Genomic DNA, 26,460 nt, shown 5'->3' with positions numbered 1-26,460 from the left:
TGTCATATACTTTCCCAGGCATTTTGGAATAAAGAGTAGCCTGCACTACATTAAAGTACACCTGTGGTATGCATCAGTATGGTTTACATGGATGAATTAATGCTCAGCAAGTTAGTGTGCTTTAGAAATCATGTCCCCAAGGTGAGCGCTGATGTACCATGTAGAAAATCCCTAAGAGGGCATTTGAAACATAATTTTGGTTGGATTTTTCAAAAATTGTTAGAAGGCATAAATAAACCAATTCCTATTATAGTATATTTAAATAATGCAGTGAAATATACAGGAATATGTTTTATTACAGTTGAAAAATTATAAGTAATAGAAATGATTTTGAATGATAACTGCCCCATTTATACTTCTTAAGTAGTTGCTCTTCCTACTATTCCTAGAATTTAGTTTTGATAAAGGTATGCTATTCAGATGCTAATAAAATATTCCAAAGTTGTGTCCGGCCACAAGTGTCTGTCCTTTGCTGCTATTGAATATTTAAGGAGGTACCTGTTTAAGTCTTATGCTTAGATGGTTCATTGGCAGTATTGGCTACTGAGTTTTAAATTATATGTTTTTAAAGTTAAACAAAGGTGATTTACTTCCTTGCTTATCAAAGTCGTATTTAAAAGGACTGTTGAGAAGAAGGTACTCAATACACAGATTTGAGTTATCACATTGTTGGAGAAATGGTTTAACTTGATCTTTCATTTACTTGCAATTAGTAACAGAGAGAGAACCATGTTAGTCTGTGTTCTAACAAGACATACATTTCTGCTGTTTTGTTTTACCTGCAATTAGCCACAATGCTGAAAAATTAGTTCAGTTCCAAAATAAATTTCCTCTCTGCCTCTTCATGGTTTGGGCTCTATTGCCCTAAAATGGGCAGTGTTAGACCTTCTTATGGGAAGCATACCCTAGATAATTACGGGGCTCCTAGCTTTGGTCCTTTGTTTTCCCAAGACTATCTAGACTTAGATTAATCAAGAATCAGTTGATTTCTTCCCTTTTTGAAAACAAAACTAATGACATAATTTAAAGAAAAAGCAATAGCACTCACAACAAGCCCCAAATTAAATTCTAGGAATTAATTGTCAGTGTTGGACTTATAATTAAATAGCAGCTGTCCTGGCTCAGCAATCTTTGTCTTGGTTTAAAAGACAATATATTCTTATCCTCAACTTTATCATAATGAAGTTTTAGTCTGGAAGAGCCTTTTGTTACTTTGAGTACATATCAAGTGTGGATTCCAATGTATTGCACATCATGTAAGAGCAGAATCTTCTGAATAGTTGTCCGTTGACATTGCCTCATGCTCCAGTGCAGAGGTATAAAGGGCAGAGTGCCCATGATCTTGCCTTGGTTTTCTCTAACCATCCATGGCAACAATGTGGAACTTACTGAATATCTGACTTGAAGGACTTCATTCCAGTGTTTCAGCTCTTCTGTGTGCAGCAAACTTCATCTTCACACATGAAAAAACCCATCTTTTCTTAAGCAGTGAAAACAAGCTCTTTTATGGTAACTATTACTAATAAATCAGGTGCTATGAACTAGTGTCGAACAGTCTGAGTTTATACTAACTTTTTATGCAGTACTCAAAACTAATTTGTCTCTCACCTGGTGATGAGATGAGCCTTACGCTGTATTATTCTTAGTTCTTTTATAATATGTTTATAGCTGTATATCTCAGAGCTTTCCCACACTATGGATTGCAATTCCCAGTAGAGTCATGAAGGGTTTATAGAGTTTTCTGAGAGTTCACACAAATATTAAAAAAGGGGGGGTGGGAGGACACAGCCCCTTCATAGTGTTCCACACTCAGGCCACCAAATAATTGTAGTCTGAGACCCCTTGCTAGTGGTTCACTAAGAGATATGAGTGTGTGCAGCAGGCTGATAGAACTTCTTAAAAATTGTTTAGTAATTGCTGGGGTAATGTGTAGCAGCACTGTTTGTGGACCAGAGCTCATCGTGCGTGGCTCAAAGCACACTGCGAAAGATGCTCCACAATATCTGCCTTATTCAAGAGAGCAAGCCATATTCAAATGTTGATGTACAGCACAAAGTGTATAGATTGGAGCAAAATGTGTCCCAGAATTAGAACATCAGATATGCCTGCTGTAAATGTTAAAGGGCCCGAAGGCACCATTGAATCTTACACAAACATATACTGCATATGCTTGTTCTTGCTGAAGCTTCTTGATATGGCAAAAGATCCTTTTGTGAATAGAGACAATGTCAGGTTGTTCCAACAGTGGCTTAAAAAGAAGGTAAGGAAGTGTGGGGAAAGTATTTTCATATTGATTAGATTTTTCAGAAGGTTTTTTGGTCAAGGTCTCTCACCAAAGACTGTTTGTTTAAAGCTGCCGTAGGATGAGAGGTGAGGTGCTTGCATGGATTAAAAGATAGGAAACTATCTCTTAACCTAAGGGCTGGCATAAGTGGTCAGTTTTCAGAATGGAGAGAGGTAAATAGTGGTGTTCACAGGTGGTCTGTGAGTTGGGAAAATTTGCAGATGATAGGCTAACTCAGTCGGTAGAGCATCAGACTTTTAATCTGAGGGCCCAGGGTTCAAGTCCCTGGTCAGGTGAGGTCTCCTCTCCTGCTTGGGTGCACTCTGCTGGAGGCTCCCTGGAGATGGCCCATCACTGTTGCTTACAAAACTACTCAAAGTTAGTTAAATCCCAGAGAGCCTGCAAAGAGCTGCAAAAGGATCTCTTAAAACTGAATGACTGGGCAACAAAATGGCAGGTGACATTTAATGGTGACAGATGCAAAGTAATGCACATTGGAAAACATAATCCCAGCAGTACATGTGGAATGAAGGAGTCTAAACTTAGCTGTTACCACTCAAGAAAGAGATCTTGGAGATATTGTGGTTAGTTCTCTGAAAATCCATTCGTTGTGTAGTGGCAGTTTAAAAAAGCAAACAATGTTGGGAATCATTAAGAAAGGGAGAGATTATAAAACAGAAAATATTGTATTGCCTCTGTATAAATCCATAATATGCCCAAATTTTGAATACTGTGTGCAGATGATGTCTCCCCATCTCAAAAATTGGAATTGGAAATGGTTCAGAAGAGGGCAGCAAAAATTATAAGTGATAGGGAACAGCTGTGGTATGAGGAGAGAGTAACAAGATTGGGACTCTTCAGTTGGAAAAGAGATGACTAAGAGGGGATATGATTCAAGTGTAGAGAAAGTAGAAAAGAAAGCGCTATATACTCATAACACAAGAACTAGGAGTCACCAAATGAAATTAATGGACAGCAGGTTTAAAACAAATAAAAGGAAATATTTTTTTCACGCTACACATGATCAACCTATGGAACTCTTTGCCAGAGGATGCTGTGAAGGTGAAGACTATAAAAAGATTAAAAAAAAAACCAAAACCCCACCACCCTAGATAAATTAATGGAGGGATAAATCCATCAATGGCTGTTAGATCAGATGGGCAGGGATAGTGTCCTTAGCCTAAATATGGGGAATAGATCACTGATCTGTTCATCACCTCTGGACACCTGGCAGGGACCAATGTCAAAAGACAGGATACAGAGCTAGGTGGACTTTTGGTCCTATATATTATGGCCATACTATGTTTATAATGCAGTCTAAAGTGCTGTGTATCAAAAGTATGAAGCCTTTAGTTTTATTTTTGCAGCATCTAGAAACTGGACATCATCTACCCCTGAGAGGTAAACGTGAAGATGACAACGTAAGGCCTCCCAAACAGATCAAGGTTTGGTTGCTCAACAGACAATGCCAACATGAACTCTTTTGGGACTTCTTATTTTTCACTGCATACATAACATGATTTTTTTTGTGGTACAGTAATCCCTCAAGGTACACGAGGGTTCCGTTCTATGCAGCCCTCTCTTACCCTGAATTTCGCGTAAGTTGGGGAGCGCTTGGGGGATAGGGTGGGGACAGGGGGTTAAGCCTGGGGTGGGTTAGGGTGGCTGGGGTAGTGGGAAGGTGCAGTTGAGCTGGGGCTGGACCCAGGAAGCAGGGGGTTGGGGCGGGGGTTGGAGCCAGGGCTGTGGGGTAGTGGGTAGGGAGATTGGAGCAGGGGCCCTGTGTGCTGGGGGGGGCATGAGCTGGGGCTGTGGAGGATTGGAGGGGTTGAACGGGGTGAACTGGGGTGGGGGAGTTAGCTGGGAGGGGATAAAGCCTCATGCGCCTGCAGTGGCTGACAGCTGGAGCCCAGCGTGCTCTGGCAGCTGACAGCCCAGCGCGTGCTGTGGGGAGGGGGTGAGCTGGGGACGGTGGGGGATGAGCTGGGCAGAGGGGGAATTGAACAGGGTTGAGCTGGGGCGCAGGGTGGGTTGAATCGGCAGCAGCGATAGAGCCCCTGCATATGCCAGCAGCAGCTGACAGCTGGAGCCCCAAGCACAGGGGGATGAGCTGGGGCTATGGGAGGGAAAGGTTTAGCTGGGCAGGGGGGTTGAATGCAGTGTGCACTGGGGCAGGGTGGTTAATTGGAGGGGGGCTGGGAGCCCCAGCTCCTGGCACGGCTTGAATTGGGAGCCCCTTGCATGTGGGGATGAGCTGGGGCCACCGGGGCGGGGGTTGAGCCAGGTGGGGGAGGAGTTGAACGCAGGTGCACCGGGGGATGGTGTTTGAGTGGGGGGCAGGTTGGAGCTCCACGTGTGCAAAGCCAGCTGTGCCAGGCGGGGGGTGATCTGGGGCCACACTGCGGTTGGGGGTGTTGAGTCTGGGTCTGTGGGGGGTGTGGGGGAGGGTTGGGGCATGGGTTGGAGCCAGGTCTGTGGGGGCTGGAGCCCCCACCCCTGCCTTGCAGCTGGAGCCCCCTGCTAGTGGAGATGAGCTGGCGTCACGGGAGTGAGGGAGTTGGTGGGGGCTGAGCCATCCAGGGTTTTAATGGGTGAACTGGCATGGCTGTCAAGTGGCGCCACTCTGGGAAGCAGGGGGCAGCGGGTTTAGCTTGCCTGGATGCCTGCGGGGAAGGCAGCTAGGCAAGCTAAAAGCCTTCTGCCTACCTTCCCAGAGTGGTGCCTAGCGGTGGGAAGCTAGGCAGGCTGAGCGCCCAGCACCTTTGTGTTGTGTGCACTTGAAGCTGCATAAAGCGAGGGTTGCTGTATGAATTGGGGGTCAGCTGCGTAAGAGTGGGGTTGTGTGCTCTGGGTTCGCGTACCCTGAGACTTGACTTTACATATTTTTCCCTGAATAATAGAAATGCCTTCAAAGATCCTGACTGTTTAAAAGCAATCAGTATCTGGTGCTGTAAATCCATGACATTTTTAAATTGATTTGTGATAGTGTGGTTTCCTGTAGCTATCAATTATTTTTATGCTGAAGTTAGATTATTCATAAGGTATGTCGACATTTTTAATGAAGAGGAGAGGTGCTGTTTTTTGTTAATGGTTAGTGATTTCCTTTTACTTACGCCTTCAAGTAATTTATCTTGCTTTGAGCACAAACTGAAGATTTCATGCTAAAGGTGATATGTAAGTACTCTACCATACACAATATAGTCAAAATATTAATTCAGAATGCTTGGAAATTGGTAAGCTTGGGTTCATGAAGGAAACTTGGAGCCATTTCATTATGCTTCAGGCTCTGAGAGAACTGAGGGGCCAGATGGGAAACATCACAAAATTATGCCTGCATCTGAGTGACCTTCAAAATCCATCTGTCTTACTTCCTAACTCCTACCCCAATTACTGCAGAGAGAAAAATTGGTGGATCATCAGTCCCTATATGCAGGATATAGTTGATTGGACAGCATTGGCTGGGCCATTACAGGACATAGAGTTGCCCCATGGCAAGAGACTGTGACTCATTTTTCTCTATTGGACCTAGTAGAAATTCAGAAGGATCTGGACAAGCTGAAGGAATGATCTGAGGTAACTATGATGCAGTTCAATAAGGGTGAATGCAAAGTACTCTACTTAGGGAGGAACAATCATGCAAAAGGGAAAAGTGATTTGTCTAGGAAGTAGTTTTGCAGAAAGAGATCTAGGTCCACAAGCTAAACATGGGTCAGCACTACAACATTGTTGCAAAAAAACCAAACATATTTTGGGAATATGTTAAACAGAGCATTGTAAGCAAGACACCAGAAATATTCTTTCTCTACTCTGCACTGATTATGCCTCAGCTGGAGTAATGTCCACTTCCAGCAGGTGCCACAGGGCTTCTCATTGCTTTTGCGGATACAGACACTAACAGTGCTACCCCTCTGATATTGTGTCCACTTCTGGGTACCACATTTCAGGAAGGATGTGAGAGAAATTGGAGAAGGTCAAGAAAAGAGCATCAGAAGTGTTTAAAGGTCTAAAAAAATGTGACCTATGAGGAAAGACTGAAAGAACTGTGTTAAAGTAGTTTGGAAAATAGAAGACTGAGAGGGGACATAGCAGCTTTCAGGTATCTAAAAAGGAATAGGGAGATAAATTATTCTCTTTAACCTATGATGATAGGACAAGCAGTAATGGGCTTAAACTGTAGCAAGAAACTTCCTGACTGTGAGGGTGGTTAAGCATTGGAATAAATTTATTGAGGAGGTAGTGGAATCTTTATTGTTGGAGATATTTAAGATCAGGTGAGACAAACACCTAACAGGGATGGTCTAGATGGTGCTGTGTTCTGCTGTGAGTGTATCTGACTGGACTCTATGATCTCTTGAGGTCCCTTCCAGCTCTAGGATTCTGTGATTCTCTGGGGCATGGCTGGGGAAGAAGGTGTGGACAGGGATCATTCAGTCATCTAGTCACTAATTATTCTTAGTGGTCATTCATTCTGTTACTTTGACACCTGGTGGCAATTAGAGCAGTTCTCCAGTTGCTTTAGTTTGGCCCTGGGGAGTGGCTCAGTGTTGACCTGCCCCAGGACTTGAGGTGAATGCAAAAAACACCTTTTTTCCTAATTGTTCTCCATCTTCCTCCCAGCTCTTGGGCAAACTTGAGGAGCATCTGTTTGTGGTTAATGATCAATAGTTTGCCAGTAATTAATATCCAATTAATTGATAACCAGTAGCAGATAAACTTGTTTGGTGATTATATGTTTAGAGAGAGCTGTTCCAGTCTGCAAATGGTCTTCCTTTTGCTATGATTTTAGAGGCAGTTGTCTCCTTGTTACTCTTATTTTGTGCTATTCTTGTCGCTATCTGTTTCCTCCTTTTGGTACACAGATGTTTTTATAATAGGTTATTTCCAATGTTCTCTGTTTCATTTTGAATTTGCAGCTGTTCCAACACGTGTTGGTTAGCCCCACATGCCTTTTTTTTAAGTAACAGAGAGCCAAAAGATCACCACATAATAAATTATTTTTATTGTTTAAAGTACTGCTGGACTGCTTTTTTGTAGTGCCTTTTTTTAGACATGTATTTCCTGTCCTGTGGTCAGTACACTTCTGAGATTTCTCCTACCAGAGCTTTCAACATATATTAAAGATTACTGCTTGGTAAAATTCCCCTCTCAGCTGCAAAACATCATGGGAGTCTTGCTCCCAGGCAAGCCTTAAAATATTAATTGGCCTATATTAAATTAAATCTAAAGATCCTTGTATGACCTCTGATACTACTAATTGTAATTTCATTTTTCTCCACTAGAAACCTGAAATTTTGTTTTCTGCTATCAATATGTAGTAGAGTGAAATCTGTAATCTATTGTACACAATAGTCCCTTGAGTTATGTGAGGGTTCTCTTCCCATGCACCCTCCAATAACTCAAATTTTGCATAAGTTGGGGGCAGAGCCAGGTGCATAGGGCCAGTGGTGAGCTGGAACCGGGTGCAGGTGTGAACCGGGGCCACGCAGGCCATCAGGGTTGAGCCTGGGCCAGGGGCAGCGGGATTTTGAGTTGTGCTTAACAGTGTAACACTGTTGCAAAAAAAAGCAAACATAATTTTGGAATATGTAAACAAGAGTGTGTGTAAGCAAGACACCAGAAATATTCTTTCTCTCTATTCTGCACTGATTATGCCTCAGCTGGACTCATGTCCACTTCTAGCAGGTGCCACAGGATGCGAGTTAAGCTCAACTCAGAATCGTGCATTTTGAGGGATTACTGTGTATATTAATGATGCAGAACAAAGTCCATTATGCTTATTAATGTGGAAATTAAATTCAAATGAAAAATGTCTTCTGTTTTTTCACAAATATATTTTTGTTTTTGTTCATTTTATGTATTTCATTCATACACATACTTAGATATTTACTGACGACACTTCCTTTACACAAATTAAAGTTGTCTGGTGATATCTTGTGCTCACCAAACTGTCAAATTCAGCAAAACTCAAACATCTGAGAATGAAGAAATACAGAATCAAGGTACAAAGGCATGTAACCTTAACTTTGTCCTCCCAGAGCAGGCAACAGCAAGTGGGAGTTATCTGCATGCACTCCAGTTGAATTCATGGTGCATTGTTGAGTGGAAGGATTGTATAGAACAGTTTGGCAGAGCTGTGACTGCTATGAGGTGATCTGGGGAGGTTCTGCCCTTTTAGGAATGTGACCCCTCTTCCCCCCCACCCCCATGAATGTGATCAAAAGAAAAAATGAATGTTGGTACTGTAGTTTGTAGGTTGTGTCAGTATTGGGGTACAAGACGTGTCTTTGCCACCAGAAGTGTTTGCATTATATGGGAGGTGATGAAAGGCCAGTAAAACATATACTCTTAATGGCTTTGTGTACATAAGAGTAAAGTCAGAGTTTCCAGCTTTTCAGTTTCTCAGAGCTGTACATTCCACCAGGAATGTTGGAACCTTCCCTTCTCTGGCTTTCCCCTGAGGCTCCATCGCAGTTTCCTCCTCTCTTCTGTACCCATTAGTTGATATCTCTTCCCCCACAAGCTCTGCAACTGGGCTTCCTCTTCCGAGAAGGGGACTACTTATCTGCCATTCATGGAACCTGGACTAGAAACTGCAACGTGACACAGAGCCTGCCTGTCTGTGTGCCCATGAGATGCAGGTAGGAGGTGGCCCTATTGGTGGAGGTTGACAACGTAGTGCTTCCCCCTCCCTGTGCTTTTGTTTAAGGCAGGTAAAAAGTGCTGAGGACTATGGTCCCTGCCCCCGCCCCTGCTTCTATTCTAGAGCTCCTGAACTACAGCTGTGGTCAAAGTTACATGGCCTGTTCAGTTTCCTCCAGGGATTCTTCCCAGTGGTTGGCAAGGTGTAAAGCCCTGCTCTCTTACATTGGGTTTGGCTCTTCTGGGCCTGTTGCAGCAGCTGAGCCAGCCCTGCTTGAGGGCCAGGGTAGCAGAACCAACAAGGCCTCTGACTGGGAGCAGCTCAGCTCCTTCCAGGACTCTGCAGGTGCTGCTCTGCTCTGAGCTCTGACTGATGCTGCCCAAGGGGAATGGGGGGTGGGGCAGAAGGGGTGCTGTTTGTATCATCCCAGCCAGTGTTGCTTCAGGTGCAGCAGTGAAATCCAGATCCTTGGCCACTTAATTCCTTGATTTTATTGACTCATAAAATAAGGGCCACCACCCAACTATATCACAAAACAAATCATTGTTTGATGCTGTCAGAAACTATTTGTAAAATATTAGCTAGTTTATTTTATATGGCACAGTTTTATCTACTTTTACTATTTTGCTGCACATTTTATATAAAATGCAAAGATGACAATATTATGAGACATCAAAAGGAAGGCAGAAGATTAATTCCCAAGTTTCAAAATGTTCAGAAATGGGGGGGGGGGCTTTCCCATTGTTTTAATCACACAGATGCTGATGTTGGAATTATCCAGTCTTGTCATTTTAACTATGCAAATTAAAATATTAGTTAAACTTAGATCTGTGATAAAGTAGCTGTTTTTTCCATCTTCAGGAGGTCATCTTACGTGCACTGCATTTATGCTGATTGTTCTCAGTAGTGTATACAAAATCTCATTGTTGGTCTTTTTTAAGAACAACTGTATTTCTGAGGCTTTCACCTTACATCTTGAAGCATGAGTGTAGCTATCAGAAAGTGAGACTGCTTCCTTTTAGTCCCTAATGTTGGCCTGTTTGGCTTTTCTGACTGTCAAGTGTATTTAATAGTTGTGTGTTCTGGTAATAGTTGGTAGCATTTCTTACGGATGAACTATAAAGGTAACACTGCTAAAAGATTATATGTTGTGAACTGTTCTAATAGGATGGAGTATCTGGGCACAGCTAGAGAAATCAATCCACAGGGTGCCTTTGCTTAAAATCTGTGCTGCTCACAGCCCCAGGCTGGGATTTCCTTCTCACTAAGGGAAATCTAATCAGCCACGAAATACTATGCCAGCCCCTCTGGCCAGCCATAAGCCACACAAGCAAACCCACAGACTTCCAGCTGCTATACCAGCCCAGATCAGCAACCCCCACCTGAGGTGAGAGGTTTCTAAAACTATTTCACCAGCTCCCCACAGATTCTTCCAGGCTCCAAAGGGTCCAGTCACAGGCTCTGGTCAATATATACTTGGCTCTTATCCAAAAACAACACGCTTGCCCAAATCCTTTAGATTTAAGTATCTGAAGATTTATTAATAAAAAAGAACAGGGTTAGAGAGGAAAAAAAGTTAAAGCAATACTCTACGTACATCAATTACAGTTATTTGGGCAGGCCAACATTGTTTATATGATGATTCTTGAAAGTCTCTGAAAGTCCATTTCAGGTTGCATAGTTTCAGTTACTGGAGAATTGTAGATCTGGTCCACGTGCAGGGACATGGACCCTTGGAGACAGGCCCCAGAACAAAGAAGCAAAATCCAATCCAAGATGGATGCTACTAAATCCACACCATGGTTCCTGCTTTTGTGTCCAGAGACAAAAGCCGTTTCTTCTTTTCATCAGGCCCTTAAGGGTCAAAAAGTCATCTGACCCAGGTGAGTCGCTGTGGCAAACTGCAATTGGATGAATCCCAGGAGAGGATCTCAAATTCTTAGGTGTGTATTGTCCTTTGTCTCAGTCAAGTACCCTGGCTAGGGTGGCAGTCACATCTCCCATTGTGTACTTTTGGCTCTGAATATTTCTAATACAACTATAGAGCTAAAATCTATAACTCTACCTATGAGCATGATAGAGACACATAAGTAGCATACATAGAATCAGAGCATCCTTGTTTACCAGACAGCATAGATGGCCCCCTTTGCACAATATTTGGGGCCAATAGATACACTGGACACACAAAATGTCCTCCACAGCCACTATAAAAATCCAGTCATGTGAAATCAATAAATTTAATTATGTTTTTTAGTCTAAAATGTTTGACAGAAAAATGCCAGATTTCTGAGGTGATCTGCATTGCTTTTTTAGAAATTTGTCTTATAAGTGAAATTCTAAATTGTGCTTTTTTTAAAATTCATTTTATTCTGATACAAGTATAAGATTATGAATAAATTACTTGGAGAAATAACTTTGGTCACTGGAAGCTAGTAGTACTGTTATGTTTGAACTTTGAAGTTCACTGACACTGAATTTGAATGACTTGAAAAAACTTGAAAAAGTGTCTCAAGTTATGCATAATGTCAGCCTTCTCTTTGAAGCAAATTTTATTATTAGGAATAGGAGTGACAAGCCTCTTCTAATACTACCTTTTCTCTTGCCTCATGCATGCTTCCCATGCTGCACAGTGGGATGTTTTTGCTAAAATGATGAAAAAAGTTAACATATTGACATTTTAAATACCAATATTTTGGTTTCATATTAATCATTCCATTGAATGAAGGCAACAGTGAACTTTTTTTTAGGCTTTGTGAAACTCACACGGACAACACAGCATGTAAGATGCACATTTAAAAATCCAAGAATGTATACATTTTTAAAATGCAAGCTTAGATTCTGAAGCATCAGTTCACGATCAAATCTATTACATGGCAAAAATGTTTCATATTGCTTATGATATAGCTAAAACAGTTTTGACTATCAGTGGTAATAAACATAATTAAATTGGGAAAATATCGCATGCTTAGATTTTGGCCTACGACTTAGTTTACAAGACAAAAACATGGGCAGAGCAGTGAATGTTAGGCAATTTTTTGTTTTGTTAACCATCTCTAATTTGAAGTAGGGGATGGAGACTAAGTTATGGTCTTGATCGGAACTGACTAGAAATCAGGAATAGGGAAACTGGCATAACTGAAACAATATGTGCTGTGATAAAACTTTACATTCTTTATGAAGAGCACTTTATCCCGTTGTGTGAGCTATCTCTGCTTAGTATTCTGTAGGCATGGATTTGATTGAAAGGTGGAGAAGGTTGGAAGGTGCAGGACTGTGCATGTGTATGTTCCCCGAAAGTGTGTATTGTTCATATATTCTGGGTGGTGAATCCCCATCTAAACAATCTAGAGGCAATACAAAGCTGACCCCAAGTTGTCCAGAAGAAATAGGCTAGAGCACTCCTGGGGATAGTTGGATCCAGCAGGTGGTTCCTTTCCCCATTTTACTTCTAGAGCATACCCTTTAAAAGATATGACAAAAGCCTGTGGCTCAGACTTAGTAAAATAGAGCAGCACAGCAGAGGAAGCTTTTGTAGGTCTGAGGGCTGTACTCCGTAATGTCCCAGTGCTAGTAGCTCCAGACTTTGAGAAAGTGTTTATACTACAAACCAGTGTCTCTAAGATCAGATTGGAAGTTGTACTTTCTCAAATGGTTGGGGAAGAACAACACCTAGTCCTGTTCCTCAGTGGAAAGCTCCTGCCCAGACAACTAAACTGCTGTGGTAGAGAGAGAATGCCTGGGGCATGAAAAGATGGCATTGCTATATACTCATATGGAGGTTTTACTCTTGTCGTAGACCAAAAGCAAGGATAACATGGTGGTTCCTGGCACTACAATCCTTCCACTTCATAGCGTAACATAGGTCCAGGATCAAACATGGCAACTCTGTTGAGGGTGCAGTGTTTGGCAACTCAGTTAGCCCAACCTGATATTGTCAAGTGTGTGGGGAGGGGATATGTGACAAAGTAGGGTCTGCCAGCAGTCAGAGTATTGAAGGGCAGGTATGTAAGCTCTAGAATGCTAAAGGCCATTTTCTGTATCAGCTGAGGAGGAGTTACCACCAGCCAATTAGGATCAACTGAATCAGTGAAGGACTGCCTCAGACCTTTGTAAGCCCATTTCTGTTAAGGTGAGGTTGAAAGAGGGATGGGGGATGCCCGAGAGGGACAAGCTGTTACTAGGCTACTAGCAGCAGAGGAACAAGTATCTCCAGAAGGAGAGGCTGTGCTGCTTTCTCATAGGGAAAACGGACAATTTTGTATTCCTTTTAGAGGGGAAGGAGGACTGGCCAGTGCAATGGATAGGGCTTGGTTTACCCCAGATCCACCTCACCAAAGGGCGAAACACTGTGGTTAGGAGGACAAAGGAGGTGCTTTGCAACACTCTTTAAATGGATTACTGGATGTATTACTGGTTTTGTGCTGCTCGTGTTCTGCCCTCTTCTAGTGCATCATCTCACTTTAACATGGTCACAGTCTACATCCATGACTCTAACGTAAAAATGTCCTGATGTCAGTGTTGTTACAAGTCCTCGGTACAGACCTTCTCCAGGCACTATTTGTTTCTTGATACCTTAAGATCTGAAGTGGGGCAGTTGGCAGTGCAGTTCATTTTCTATGTTCTGGACTTTATTCTGAAACACCCTTCTCTTCATGGGGCTCCTGCTCAGGAGTCATGTGAGGTGGAGCATACATAGGGACATTACTTGTAGAAAAAGAAGTTTATTACCCTGTTCAGTAACCACAGTTCTGTGAGGTATTTCCCCCATGGGAACTCTACTACACACCTTCTTTTCCTTCTGATTTGGACTTTCCTTCTTAGGGCTTGCCTACACTTACAGGTATATTCGTCATCTGGAGATCTATGTCTCAGGCTGATTTAGCAGGTCTAGTAAGGAGGGCATAAATTGACCATTTCTTGTACTCATTGACGCTGGTACTCTATGGGGTTGTGAGCCGTAAGAGAAGTCAATGAGTGCGTTTCTCCCTTTTGGGCGCCCTGCAGCAGGGACACCGTGGGAAGTCAAATTAAGTTGTGAACTTCAGCTACGCCATTTGTGTGGCTGAAGTTGTGTAACTTAGTTCGACTTTGCCCCTTGTTGTGGATCTGCTCTAAGACTTGGTGGTGGGGAAGGATTGAACACAGTTCACCTGCACAACCTGTTATAGCATAAGTGTGGGGTGCAGAACATCAGGAGTGCATGTGTGGATGAAAGCGATACCACTAATGAAAATCTCTGGTGGTGGGCGGGTGGGTAACATGTACACCTGAAATGGCACACTCTAGGGATACACATCTTGAAGACTGAATAATCTTTCTTTACGATGGGAAACTGACCTGGTTAATATAGTACTAAATTTTGTTTGTGTCTCCATTTGTTATCTACAGAGGCCAGTGATGGCTTGACAGTGTAGGGGCTAAGATTAGTTAACTCCAGGATGCTAGACAAGTTTTTAAAATGTCAGAAAAGGGATTTTTACCACTGTTTGTAACTAAGTCTTGGAGTGTGAGCCAGTATTTTCAGTACAATCAAAAATTCAAGGGGAATTTCTAGTTTTATTTTTAGGGACTTTTTAATATTTAGTTTTCTGAGCTACATGGAGGGATTAAAGGGTAGTCAAAGCCAATAGCTTCAGCAGTGCATTCAGGGTTGCTTTTCTTCTACTGCAATACCCAACATTCAGCCTTTTTTGCTGAATACATGACTTTTTATACTGATCTCATACCATTGTATTAATTGTTACATTAATGTGTAAAAATATAATTAATCACAATTTTGATCACTCTGCTTATAGCAGCAATAAAAGCAAATTGACTGTTATATTGTGCTTATTTTCTGTATGTAGGAAAAAGTTCAACAAGGTTATCTTTTAATTCTTTCTTTGTGTGATAATATGGTAATATTTGTAACCATTGCAGAAGAGCTTCAGGGTGTAAACAGTTCTTAATTCATAGTCAGGTACTGGCATGTTAGTTCACATAAATATATTTGAAAAATTTGGCTTTGATGAAAGGCGAAAGGAAAACAAATGGATAATTCTGAGCCAATTTCCTAAACTTCCACAACAAAACATTCCCTGAAATGGATGTAGTTCACAGTAAGTCATAGCTCTGATAAAAGTAGCATGTTAAAGAAAATAAATTCTTATTTGTTACTTTTCCTTTTTCAGTCCCCTTCAAACTGTTGCATATAAGTCACTGTCAACTTTTTTAACCTTTTGCAATCTCAATGTATGTTATATTTAATTTTTAGGCTTCTAAATATAATTTTTAAAAAGCTTAGCCGTAGTCATAGTTAAGGCTTTAAAGAGCTGCTGCTTAAGAAAATCACACAAGTGCTGTTACATTCTGGAGACTGGCACTGATGGTGGTTCTGTTTTTTCTCTGTAACCTAAAAGGGGAAAAAAAATCTAATTTACTCAATTTATGAGGAAAAGATATTTCCCCCTGTGAACTGCCAGCTCTGTAAACTTAATCTGAAACCTGAAAGTCAAGCTTTATTTTTGTGGCCATTTTGCATCACCAATAGCAAATGTTTTGCATTTGGAACTTAGTCAACAGTTTAGATGCGTGAGCAGGAGAAGAATTAGTACATTTCTGCTGAAATGTATTGGGTCTTCAGTGCTAACATATAAAATTTTAGGAAAAAGAAAGCCAAACCATATTTCAATCTGTAAAGTAAGTACATAGGATCTGAATAGCTGGACAAAGGAGCTTTGTTGAGTAAAAAGGAAACATTCTTTGCATTGTTGTTTTTTGTCTGATGCCACACAATAAAATGCTGTTCTGCATTAATCTGTGGGCTTTGAAGCAATAGTTAATGCTTATTGTGGCCAAAGCTGTATTTGACTAGTGGGTTGAGTTATAGGGCTGTTGTGAGCCACTCATCTTACTATTACACAGCTATCATTTCGTTCTACGGGGGGCAAAAAAACCCTGATATTGAACGGGGTTGGCAAGTGCCTCCAGGGATCTCTGTAAATACAGGGTTTGCTATGGCCACAAGGATTCCAAGGGATTGCTGGTTATGAGCAGAAGCTTTCATATTTTAAAAGGCCCTTTATTGTTCAACTTTGCAGACACAAATTTCTCATCCATTCCTTACTGGTGAGGGGTGCACTGCAGCTGCTGCTTTCCCTTTAAAGCCACCCATTTCTTCCCTTTGCCATCACTGAAAAGTAATATCCATTACAGCTACAGATACCAAGAAAAGGAAGAGACTGCTTGTGTTCTAGCTAGATAGGGATCATGGCCCTTCCTTGGACACCACTGGTAATGGGGATGAAGAACTCATGCTTATAGCAGGGCATATGAAACGGAGAGACACAAAGTATCTTCTTGTGCACTTCATGGTCTTTCGGAGAGAGGGTTAATCATCTCATGGCAAGATGCCCTCCCTTCTACAGTTGCCAACACCGCATTTAAAAATACAGAATGTTTTTCTTAGTGCCTCTTGGGTGAGGAGTACCCTGTACCTTCAGGGGGAAGGAGGGAGGGATGACTAATCATGAGGCTGATGAGGAAACTACTGCTCTAGGATAGCCAGACATCTCATTTCTGGGTCCTGGTGGCCCCAGTTAGCACTACTGACTGGGCTGTAAAAAGTCCATTTGGTGATGCAGCAGGCCTAAGGCAGGCTCCCTGCATGTCGTGGCTTCATGCAGGTACCTAAAGAGACTGGCATTTTTCTGCCCTTCCTAGGCAGGGGGGTGATCAGGGAATCTCAGAGATGCACCCAAACCCAGTGCCGGTTCATAGCTCCCATTATCTGGGAACAGTGGCTAATGGGAGCTTCGTGGGCTGTGCTTGCAGACCCATAGCTTCCTGGCCCTGCTGCCTTGGAATTGGATGTGCTGGCTGTTTCTGGGAGCTGTGCAGAACCTGGGCAGACAGGGACCATGCCATAGCTTTGCTGTGATACTAGCCAGGAGCTGCCTGAGTTAAGCCCTGCCCAGCTGGTACCTGTGCTGATTCCCCTTACTGCCCATCCCAACCTCCTGCCCATCTCAGAACTGCCTCCTGCATCCAAACCCACTCCTGGAGTTCACACCATGCACCCCGTACTGCACCCTCTCTCTCTCCCATAGCACTCCATTCTCCCTCCTGCTGCTCTAGCTGTGAGCCCTCTCCTGGACCCCAAACACCACCTCCTTGGTCCCCAGCTGGAGCCCTCAAACTCCAAGCTCCTGCTTTAGCCCAGAGAGAGAGAGAGTGTGTGTGCGTGCGCGCAGAAAATCAAGCAGTGATGGGAAGAGGGAATGGAGTGAGTGAAGGCAGGGCCTCAAAGCTGGGACAGGACAGGGCTCCAAGGCAGTGGTGTTTGGTTTTGAAAAGTTAGAAAATGGGCAGCACTGTTTTGCTCCTTGAAGTACTCAGACTCTCTTGGCTGCTGGGTCCCTACTCTGGAAGTGAACAAGGGAGAACTGAAGAGGCAGGACTGGGAAGCTAGTAGAAAGACGCACTTGAGAGTCATGCCCCCATGCTGGCCTAGGCTCTTTAGTGACTCCAGCCCTTGAACACCTCCTTGTCTGCTTTCACTGTGCCAGCTTTGATTAGCAGAGCAGATGAATGGGGCTGTGCGCGCCCTGGAGGTGTCCTGAACAGCCAGGATCAGGAAGGGGCTCTTTTTGGAAGGGGAGTTGATACATATGCACTCTAGTCTTCCATTTCCCACTTGCGGAAGTTCTGTCATCGGCTCCATCAGAGAAACATGGCTACGTCTACAAGGGCAGCCTCTGACAGAGGTTACTGTTGACAGAGAAACCTCAACAATGCCTCTGTCAACAGATTCTTTCTGCACATAAGAGAAGATTGAAAAAGCAGTCCACTCTGTTGACAGAGAGCAGCCAGACTGCCTGGCCCTCTCTTGACAGAATGGCTGACAGGAAGCTCTGCAGACCGGGCTGCTGGGTGAACCGGGAGCCCTCTCTGTCGACAGAAGCGTCTACACAGGCACGCTGTCAACAAAACACCACTGACAGAGGCATTCTACCTGATCAGGGAGATGTATAATTCTGCTGGCTGAACAGCTGAGTTTTGTCAACAAACTCCTGACAGAGCGCTTTAACTCTGTAGATGCTCCGTGGGTTTTGTCGACAGAAGCTGCCCATGTAGATGCAGCCAATTGGTGGATGGTGGCAGCTGCAGGAATGAGGCAGGCAGGGCGCCTAGTCTAGGTAGTTGAAAACACCTTCAAAGACCTCTGTCATCTTCTGTCTGTCAGAGCCCCCTCCTGAATTGAGCCTCTCAGCACCACGTCATCAGGTCTTCATGCCCCATAATAACTCTGTCTCGTGTCCTGGGGGGCTTGCCCTACAGTTTGGGAACCTATGCACTGTAGGTATGTTGGTTCAGTAAATCAAGAGACTGATTCTGCATTACCATGTTGTCTAATTTTGCAGACTTTGTATGTTTGCAACACTTTGCATAATATTTCAGTATGTTGAAATACAGGATAAGACATCCATTGCTGATTTAGTAAGGAGCAGGCAATCTTCTGTTTAAGTAAGGGACATCCCTCACAGACCTACTTGATGCTAAGCATGTAGTTAAGCAACTCCTTTATTAGTATACTCTTGTTCCTCACTCTCCACTTCAAGTTTTACGCCAGTGGAATTAATATACTTCCACAAAGTACCTCTTTCATTCTCAATTAACTTTAGCAGTAAATCCTTTTTCTTAGTATCTGTTTTTAGCTTCTGATCAAAGCTATGTAGCGTAAGTCACTTTTAGTTGGCTATGTTCCTCATAACCCTTTTCCTAGAGGAGAACTTCCTCTTCAGTCATGGATATAGGACAAAGCTGGAACATCTTTAATCCATGTCCTCACATCTTTTGGGGAAGAGGAAGTTGTGATCGTACTTTACCACTCTTTTGAACTGTTAAGATGGGGTGTGTGGAAGTTTGGCCCTGCTGGTTTTCTTTGAGATCCCCTCTACAAACTTGCAGGAGAGCTAGTGGAAATTTCTTCCCCATCCTCTAAACCTTGCGTGGGGGTTGGTCAGGGAGGACTTCAGCATTGAGCTTGTTCAGAGAAATCACACCGCCTAGGGCTCAGACATTTATGTCTTTATGTCCTTTCTTAATATCATTGCCTGCTATATATTTTGGTATATTCCCTAGGACATGTTATCACACCAAAAAGAAGCATTAGCTACAGGCTTCTAGATAGTAGAAGCTACTAGGGCCTGTAATTTAAATTATTTCTTTGCGGTGGTTATATTTTAAATGATACTTTGTTTCAGATGTTAAGCTTCAGGCTTTCTCTGTTTAAACATTTTCTTTGTATTTCCTTCCTATTTTTTCTATTGTTCATCTCTCCCCCACCCAACCATAACTAAACTCCTTACTCTAGCAATTATTTCATCATGGATTTTGCTAAAACCAGATGACTCTTTTGTAACTAAGGAGTTTACTTAAATCATGATGGATTGTTACAGAACTACAGCCTGGAATGTTAGGTTTTCAAGTTGACCATGTTTTTTTAAAAGAAAAAAATAAGGCGTAAAATTGTTTTTTAAAAAAAAGACATACTTTAAAACAGGTTGAGTGTTCTTATTGTTGATTAAAGTTTACCACTGCAAAATAGTCCGCAGAATGAAAGGTCTGGCGGTTTAAATGGGTGTTACACAATAAACATTTAAAATTAACCTCTTTTGTCTTAATTTTTACACTGGAGAGACCAGCCCAGGGTTACACTGATACGTATTTTATTAAATGCCACTATTAGATTAAAGGAAAGGGGAAACTAGCTTTCACGTATGCATCCACAGCTTCCTGCACTCATACCCTCACACAGATGAACTCACACAGGTGAAGAGTTGCATAGGAACAATGAAGGCGTACTAGGTCCAGTGTCCAGGGCGGTGAGCTGATTGTATGACTCACTTGTCAGCTTGAAGGGTCCTGTGGCACCTTATAGACTAACAGAAAAGTTTTGAGCATGAGGTGCCACAGGACCCTTTGTTGCTGTTACGATCCAGACTAACACGGCTACCCTTCCAATACTTGTCAGCTTGCTCTCTCTGTCAGTTGTACTACTCAGGATCAATCAGTGGCATCACTCCTGGGGAGAGGGGAAGGGGCTCATGGCCATGGCTCTTGGCTGCCTCCTACTCTCTTCCCCCCAGCCAAGACTAACTCCTGTAGAATAGTGATGGCAAGAAGAGAGGAGGAAAAAAGAGTGCTCCTAAAGCTTTCCACTCACGTTAACCTGTTTCAGTTCAGTATCTATTGTCCTGTCCCACTGCCCCAGGATGCTGTGTGACCCTGAGTCATCACCACTGTCCCAGGACTCTGAATGACCAATTGATCTTTACTTGATGGGGCCTCTTTCTCTTTCTTGGGTGGATCTCTTTCAGGGCTCAGCGCCTATTATTCTCTGGCCATCCAGGTGTGCTGCTGGCAGTTGTCAAGACAGGCTGGCCTTAGGGACTGATTCCATTACACACACACCCATATTTACTCTTTCCTCAGTGTCACAAAGGAAAGCTCAGGAAAGACAGACATTTCTTCTACAAATGAACAGCCAGCATTTCTTGCAAGACTTGTGGTATTCATAAACAATTTTTTGCTAACTTATAATACTTAATATAGACCTAGCAGTTGCTACAAAACAAAGCTTATGGAACAAAATATAACTATAGAGAACAAAACTACATCTACAAAACAAAGCTACGGTTACAAAGCTTACAGAAAATTACAGGACTTAAAAGCAGCGCTGACTGAAGGTTACAGAACTTACACCAGTATTGTACTGGACTGAGTGAAGGCTTTATATAACAAACTTTTAATTGAAGACCATTTTAAATTTAGATTTTATGCAATTTTTTTTTTTTAAACTCAGGTTGGTTGAAGACTTTTGATGACTACTTCAGAGATCAGACACAACATATTCTAAACAACATGGTGGTAAAGCTGCAAGAAGACAAGAGGAGGAAGTTCATGTGGTCTGAAATCTCATACTTTTCTAAGTGGTGGGATGGAATAGATAACCAAAAAAAGGATGCTGTTAAAAGGTTTGAACATCTGTATTGTTTGCTGCTATAAACCATATTTGTAGATTATTGTAAATCTTAATGATGCACTTAGATATATTTAAACTTGGAGTTTCACTGGTAAAAGTATATAATTCTCAAAGTTATTTTTAAACATGATTTTCAGTTAATTGGAGGCAGGCTGCATGTAATATATTCACTGTGTTAGACAAAGGACCAAATAAAAATGTTTGTCCACATGTATTAGACTCAATAATAATTGCTCTATAGTTCAAGTTGCAATTGTTTTCATTATAAACCTAACTTATCCTTCTCATCCCAACACACGGAAAAGTTATGTAGTCCTCAACATTGATAAATTGGGCATGAGGGTAACATAGAACCTTTCTGTGAAATATGTGCATAAAATAATGGGGTTCTTCAATTGGATGTCTGAGAATTGAGGTGTTCATCAAAGTTAAAAGAATCCTTAACATTCTGTGAACACTCTTTAGCAATAATAATAATAAAAAATCAGACTCCAAGAGCTGTGACTAATAGAAAGGAAAAATACTAGGACTCTTGTTAAAATCATGAGAGTTCACAACCTTGTTTCTTTCATGATGGGATATGAACCAGGGGATGTGTTGGAACATGCCACCAGTACTCCCCCAGGTAGGTCTCCTAAGATGATTGTTTCTTATGGATCTTATTAGGTCTTTGAGAATTCCACTTGTTGGTAAGTTTTGTATTGTGGGACTTATGAGTTTGGTAGAGAAGGAGGTGTGGATGCTGACAGAGTATGTGGTTGGGGAAGTAGAAAAAGAGAAAACAATGGGTAGAATAGCAGTGGGAGCTGAAGAAGTAAGAGGTCTACCTATTTCAGTGTTAGACGGTAGTTTCTTAAATCAGCATTACAAATAATTTTCCTTTTGAAAATTGTGGAAGTTGGTTAAAAGTTAAAATTCAGGGAAGGTACCTCTCCTTACATTCTATTCTCTACTCTGGACTTTTCCTCTTTTTGAACAGTACTTTATCTGACTCTCTTCTTCTTTCTCCTTGTTGCTATTACCTAATGTCCACCCAGTTCCTCTGTCAAAGAGGGGGATTCCTCATGCTCTTAACCCACTCACAACCTACCCCATTAATCTTTCAGTTTCCAAGGTGTTGACCCACTTGACTGCTTAAATACATATTTCTCTTTCCTGAGAGTGACTCCTGTGTAAAATTTTGTACAGCTGAGAGCAAGGAGACATGGAGTCTGGTGGGGAAGACATTCTATACTGTGTTTCACTATGTGGATGAAACACAGATTTTGCTTGTCATCTTTATTTACTTTCTTGCTGTCTGAGGACTCTGTTTATAGCTTGTATAGAGGTAAACATACATCTTTTGATTAAAGCAGGTTAACTCGACCAATTATACCCAATTGAGGCTATGTGAGTTTGAACATTTCTTTAACGTCATACCGGAAGGAGTGAATTTCATTATTTTACACATGGTGTTGACATGTTCATTTCATGATACTGTTGACCAGTGAGTTATTAGTTTTCAAATTACCTTCCAAGGCATATTTTGTTCTAAGATTATTATAGTACTAATTAAAGTGTAAATGCAGAAATGCATTTGCTCCCAATATCATGAAAATTTGTTTTACTTGATGTTTAGGGTTGACCTTATTGTTTATTTGTCTTAGTGCTGAGCAGCTTTGTGGCCTTGGCTGTATTTTATAGTGGGAGGTAGCAAAGATGGTTACAAGCAAGCTTCTCTGTACTCTGATAAAGTGGATCTAAATTCTGTGGTAGAATATCTGGATTGTGTGGTGAAGCGGTAGCCCTACAAGTTTCATACATTGTCTAAAAGGGAGGCTCTTCTTGAATTACACTTAAAATTAAATGATATAATTAATACAGCATTGCCTGTGTTATTGTAAAATTCAACTTAATTTACAGTGACCCACACTTTCACTTCCTGAATGTGAGAGAGATTTGCATTGACTGTATGTAATTGTGTAATGGAAACGGAGATGGAAGGTTGGAAGTTCAACAGTATAGAGGGCATTTTGTGGCTTTGGCCTTCACTAGGCTGGCTGTGGGAAAGGGTATGAAATTGTGGGAAAAACACATTAAATTTATATTTCTGCTAAAATGGTTTCAAGTGAAATAGAAATAATGTCAAAAAGCAACATTTAGCTATGTGAACATGTATTTCAGTAAAAACTCCTGAGTTACTATGTATTCCTTTTTAAATTGCAGTAGTTAAAAATCTGCATTTTCCTTGCTATTACTGTGAACACTAATTTTGTGAATTTTTAGTGTAGATGTAGATCTTTTGTTACACTAGATTTGAACTGCCAGACAAAAATTTACTAAACATTTTTCTCTCAGATTAATAGAAGATGGCCAGTTTGAAATAGTTACAGGAGGATGGGTCATGCCTGATGAAGCATCTCCTCATTACTTTGCTTTGATTGACCAGCTAATAGAAGGACATCAGTGGCTAGAGAAGACTCTGGGTATATATGTGTAATTTTTGTCCCTCAACTTGATGTTTTAAACTTAAAAGCTAACAGTTAGCAAGGGTGGTATAATGTTTTGATGACAGACTATAGGTAGATATGATTGCAAGCTAAACTGTTTTGAGAGGAAAAAGATCTGTGCAAAGATAATTATATTTTTGCCATGTGTTATTTTGAAAGCCTACATGTGAGGAATACTGTACATGTCCATTCTGTTATGATGATAATTTTGGGAATTATGGGCTATCTTAGTTCTGATGGTTTCTGAAGTAATGATCAATGCTATGTGTGACTGCAGCAGTCTTTTTATATATTGTAACGTGCAAGATTGATGACTGTATTTGTGATACTCATTTGCAAACAGTTTCTCAGTGTAAGAAAAATTAAAATATTTTCAGTTTTTTGATCTGTGGAAGATACTTACAGTGCTTAAGCATAATAAATAAGAAGTAAAAATAGTTTTAATAAAGCACCTGTGAACCAGGGGTAGTTTGAAGGAATTGGACAGTACCAGTATTAACTCTCTAAACTTTCCACAATTCATTATTCAGGCCCAAAGTATCATAACATTTTCAAAAGAATAAATGTGGGCCCTTTTTTATTTAGTCTGTTTTTTTTCAGTGTACAGCATTCACATTTCCCACTCTTTCTATAAAAGTAGAGGCCAGATGTTTACTCCTTTTTTTTTCTTTAATTGAAAGCTGAGGTTTTTTTACGTAGTTGGTTGATGGGTTTTTAAGTAAAATACGAAATATTTTGACATGACAAATGCAAGATATAATAATGCAATATTATAGAGCCTATTGCACAGATATGTATGCAGTTCAAGAGACTGGCCTACTTGTAATTAGGTGTATATGCTTCATTTATAGTTGTACTTTCCATTTGGACTTAGTAATGATAATGTATCTTAAGCAGACTTGTTTTCTTTCTTTCATTTATGCACTTAAGCTCTTTGTAAGAAGATGTTGTTAAGGCGAAGACTATAACAGGGTTCAAAAGAGTTAAATAAGTTCAGGGAGCGTAAGCCCATCAATGGCTATTAGCTAGGAGGGGCAGGGATGTTGTCCTTAGCCTCTGTTTTTCAGAAACTGCGAATGGACAGTTTGATAATTACCTATTCTATTCATTCCTCTGAAGCACCTGGCATTGGCCACTGTTGGAAGACAGGATATTGTTCTTATCTTCTTAAACGAAGGGCCACTTGGGTTTTCTGAGTGCTGGGTTGAATAATGTGGATGTAATTTTCTTTGGAATGAGAAACAAGTATGAAACAATCAAACATCTTACATTTTCTGCTGCTTAACAGGAGTAAAACCGAAGTCTGGTTGGGCCATTGATCCCTTTGGTCATTCACCAACAATGACTTACCTTCTGAAACGTTCTGGATTTTCCAGCATGCTTATACAAAGGGTTCATTACTCAGTTAAAAAGTATTTTGCAACCAAGAAGACATTAGAATTTTTCTGGAGACAGAACTGGGGTATGTATTATTTTCTTCATATCAGTCTGTCATTTGTTGCTTTATACCTCCTGAGAATTATGTATAGGCATTAAATAAACAGTAGTGAAGACTTCTACAGCAAACAGATTACTTAGTTCAGAACATGCATTATGTAATTAAATATGGGGCTGGTCAAAACTTCGATGTTTTACTGGTGCTGAAATTTTTATAAAGACAGGAAAAAATGTTATGTTCTAAATTTTGATTTTTTTGGAGTTTTTTTGTGACAAAAATGAGATGTCATTTAATTTTGAATTTAAAATACAAATTTTTTTCTACTGTTTTTGAATTTTTCTCTTCTGGAAAATTGGGTGGGGAAAAGTAGATTTTAAGTTATTTTTCTTTCATATTTTAAAACAAAAGTTTTCCATGTGTTTTCAGTGGGCAGGAAGAAGCAAAAGGTAGCACCTTTTTTCCCTACTTTCTCTCACTGTTTTGCTTTTTCTTCTCTTTTTTCTTAACTGGAAAAGAAGGAAAAAATAAGTAACAGTTCAGTAAGCGAGAGAGAGAGAGAGTTGTTTCTTACAACAAAAATTTCAATGAACAAAACTTCTCAGAGAGGTAGCCATATTGGTCTGTATCTTCACAAAACAAAAAAGCAGTCCTGTAGCACGGTAGAGACTAACAGAATAATTTATTAGGTGATGAGCTTTTGTTGGACAGACCCCCTTCTTTGGATCTGGTCAGAATTTCTGCCCCATGAAAGCTCACCACCTAATAAATTATTTTGTTAGTGACTAAAGTGGTACAGGACTGATGTTTTTGGTTTTGTAAAATTTCTCAGGTATTCTGCTGTGATTAGAAGGTGATATGATTCTTCCATTTGTTTTAAATTTTTACCAAGCGAGACTTGAGAATAATTAATCTTTTGAAACAGAATTTTATTTGGCAGGATTCTTCAGAGTAATTCGTTAGACCTTCGGGTGATAGGATTAGAATGCAAAGGATGAAGTTTAATCTACAACATCAGAATTGTTAAGCGGGTCTTCTGACCTGTAATTTTAGTCTCGTTAACAGCTCTAGCCAAACAAACCCTATTTAAAAATACAAGTACACATATAAATCGGGTTTAAAGTTTAAGTCTCTAGTATAGTGGATAAATGTCATCAAAGTGATATCGTCTGGAAATGCATATTCTGTTTTGCATATGTTTTTTTTGCACCAGTGTCATGTACCATAGTGTTTGAGTGCTTTCCAGTAGTGCATTAAGCAGCATGACCAGCACTGCCAACAGAAAGGCCAGGCTGTGGGCAAGGTGTGGGAGACAGGCTCCAGACCCTCAGAAGGGGCAGTGCTGGGGGCTAAACTCCGCACACCTGCCCTTCAGTGCTTTCCAGCCTGTGCTGCTGTGGGCTTTGGCAATGAGTCAAAGGGTCTGGGGCAGCTGCCCCTTTTGTCTCCTGTCAGTGGTCCTGTGTGCCTAACCATGCTGCTGGCTGATATGGCATTGCCGCATGGGCAAAGAGCTGGACCACAGGTGGCAGCAGGACAGTGAATGTGGCATGCACAAGCTGCTGCTGCTACAGCAGTGCAAAGGTA

At 41.2% G+C, this 26,460-nt stretch overlaps 1 protein-coding gene and 1 non-coding gene across 2 annotated transcripts in view; both read left to right on the top strand.

Moving 5' to 3' along the window:
- The window catches only part of MAN2A1 (mannosidase alpha class 2A member 1), a 183,694-nt gene that overhangs the window by 34,588 nt on the left and 122,646 nt on the right, over positions 1-26,460 (top strand). The window contains exons 4-6 of the mRNA XM_074995242.1: positions 20,770-20,941; positions 23,287-23,414; positions 24,727-24,900. Coding sequence (XP_074851343.1) covers positions 20,770-20,941; positions 23,287-23,414; positions 24,727-24,900 — 474 coding nt within the window. The remainder of the gene's footprint in view (positions 1-20,769; positions 20,942-23,286; positions 23,415-24,726; positions 24,901-26,460) is intronic.
- Positions 2,508-2,586, top strand: TRNAK-UUU (transfer RNA lysine (anticodon UUU)). Its single transcript has one exon. It is a non-coding gene; the product is annotated as a tRNA-Lys (tRNA).

The sequence above is a fragment of the Carettochelys insculpta genome, chromosome 5 (assembly GCF_033958435.1).
Source record: "Carettochelys insculpta isolate YL-2023 chromosome 5, ASM3395843v1, whole genome shotgun sequence".
NCBI lineage: Eukaryota > Metazoa > Chordata > Testudines > Carettochelyidae > Carettochelys > Carettochelys insculpta.
Note: the sequence above shows the minus strand (reverse complement) of the source record. Positions and strands in the feature narration are given on the sequence as shown.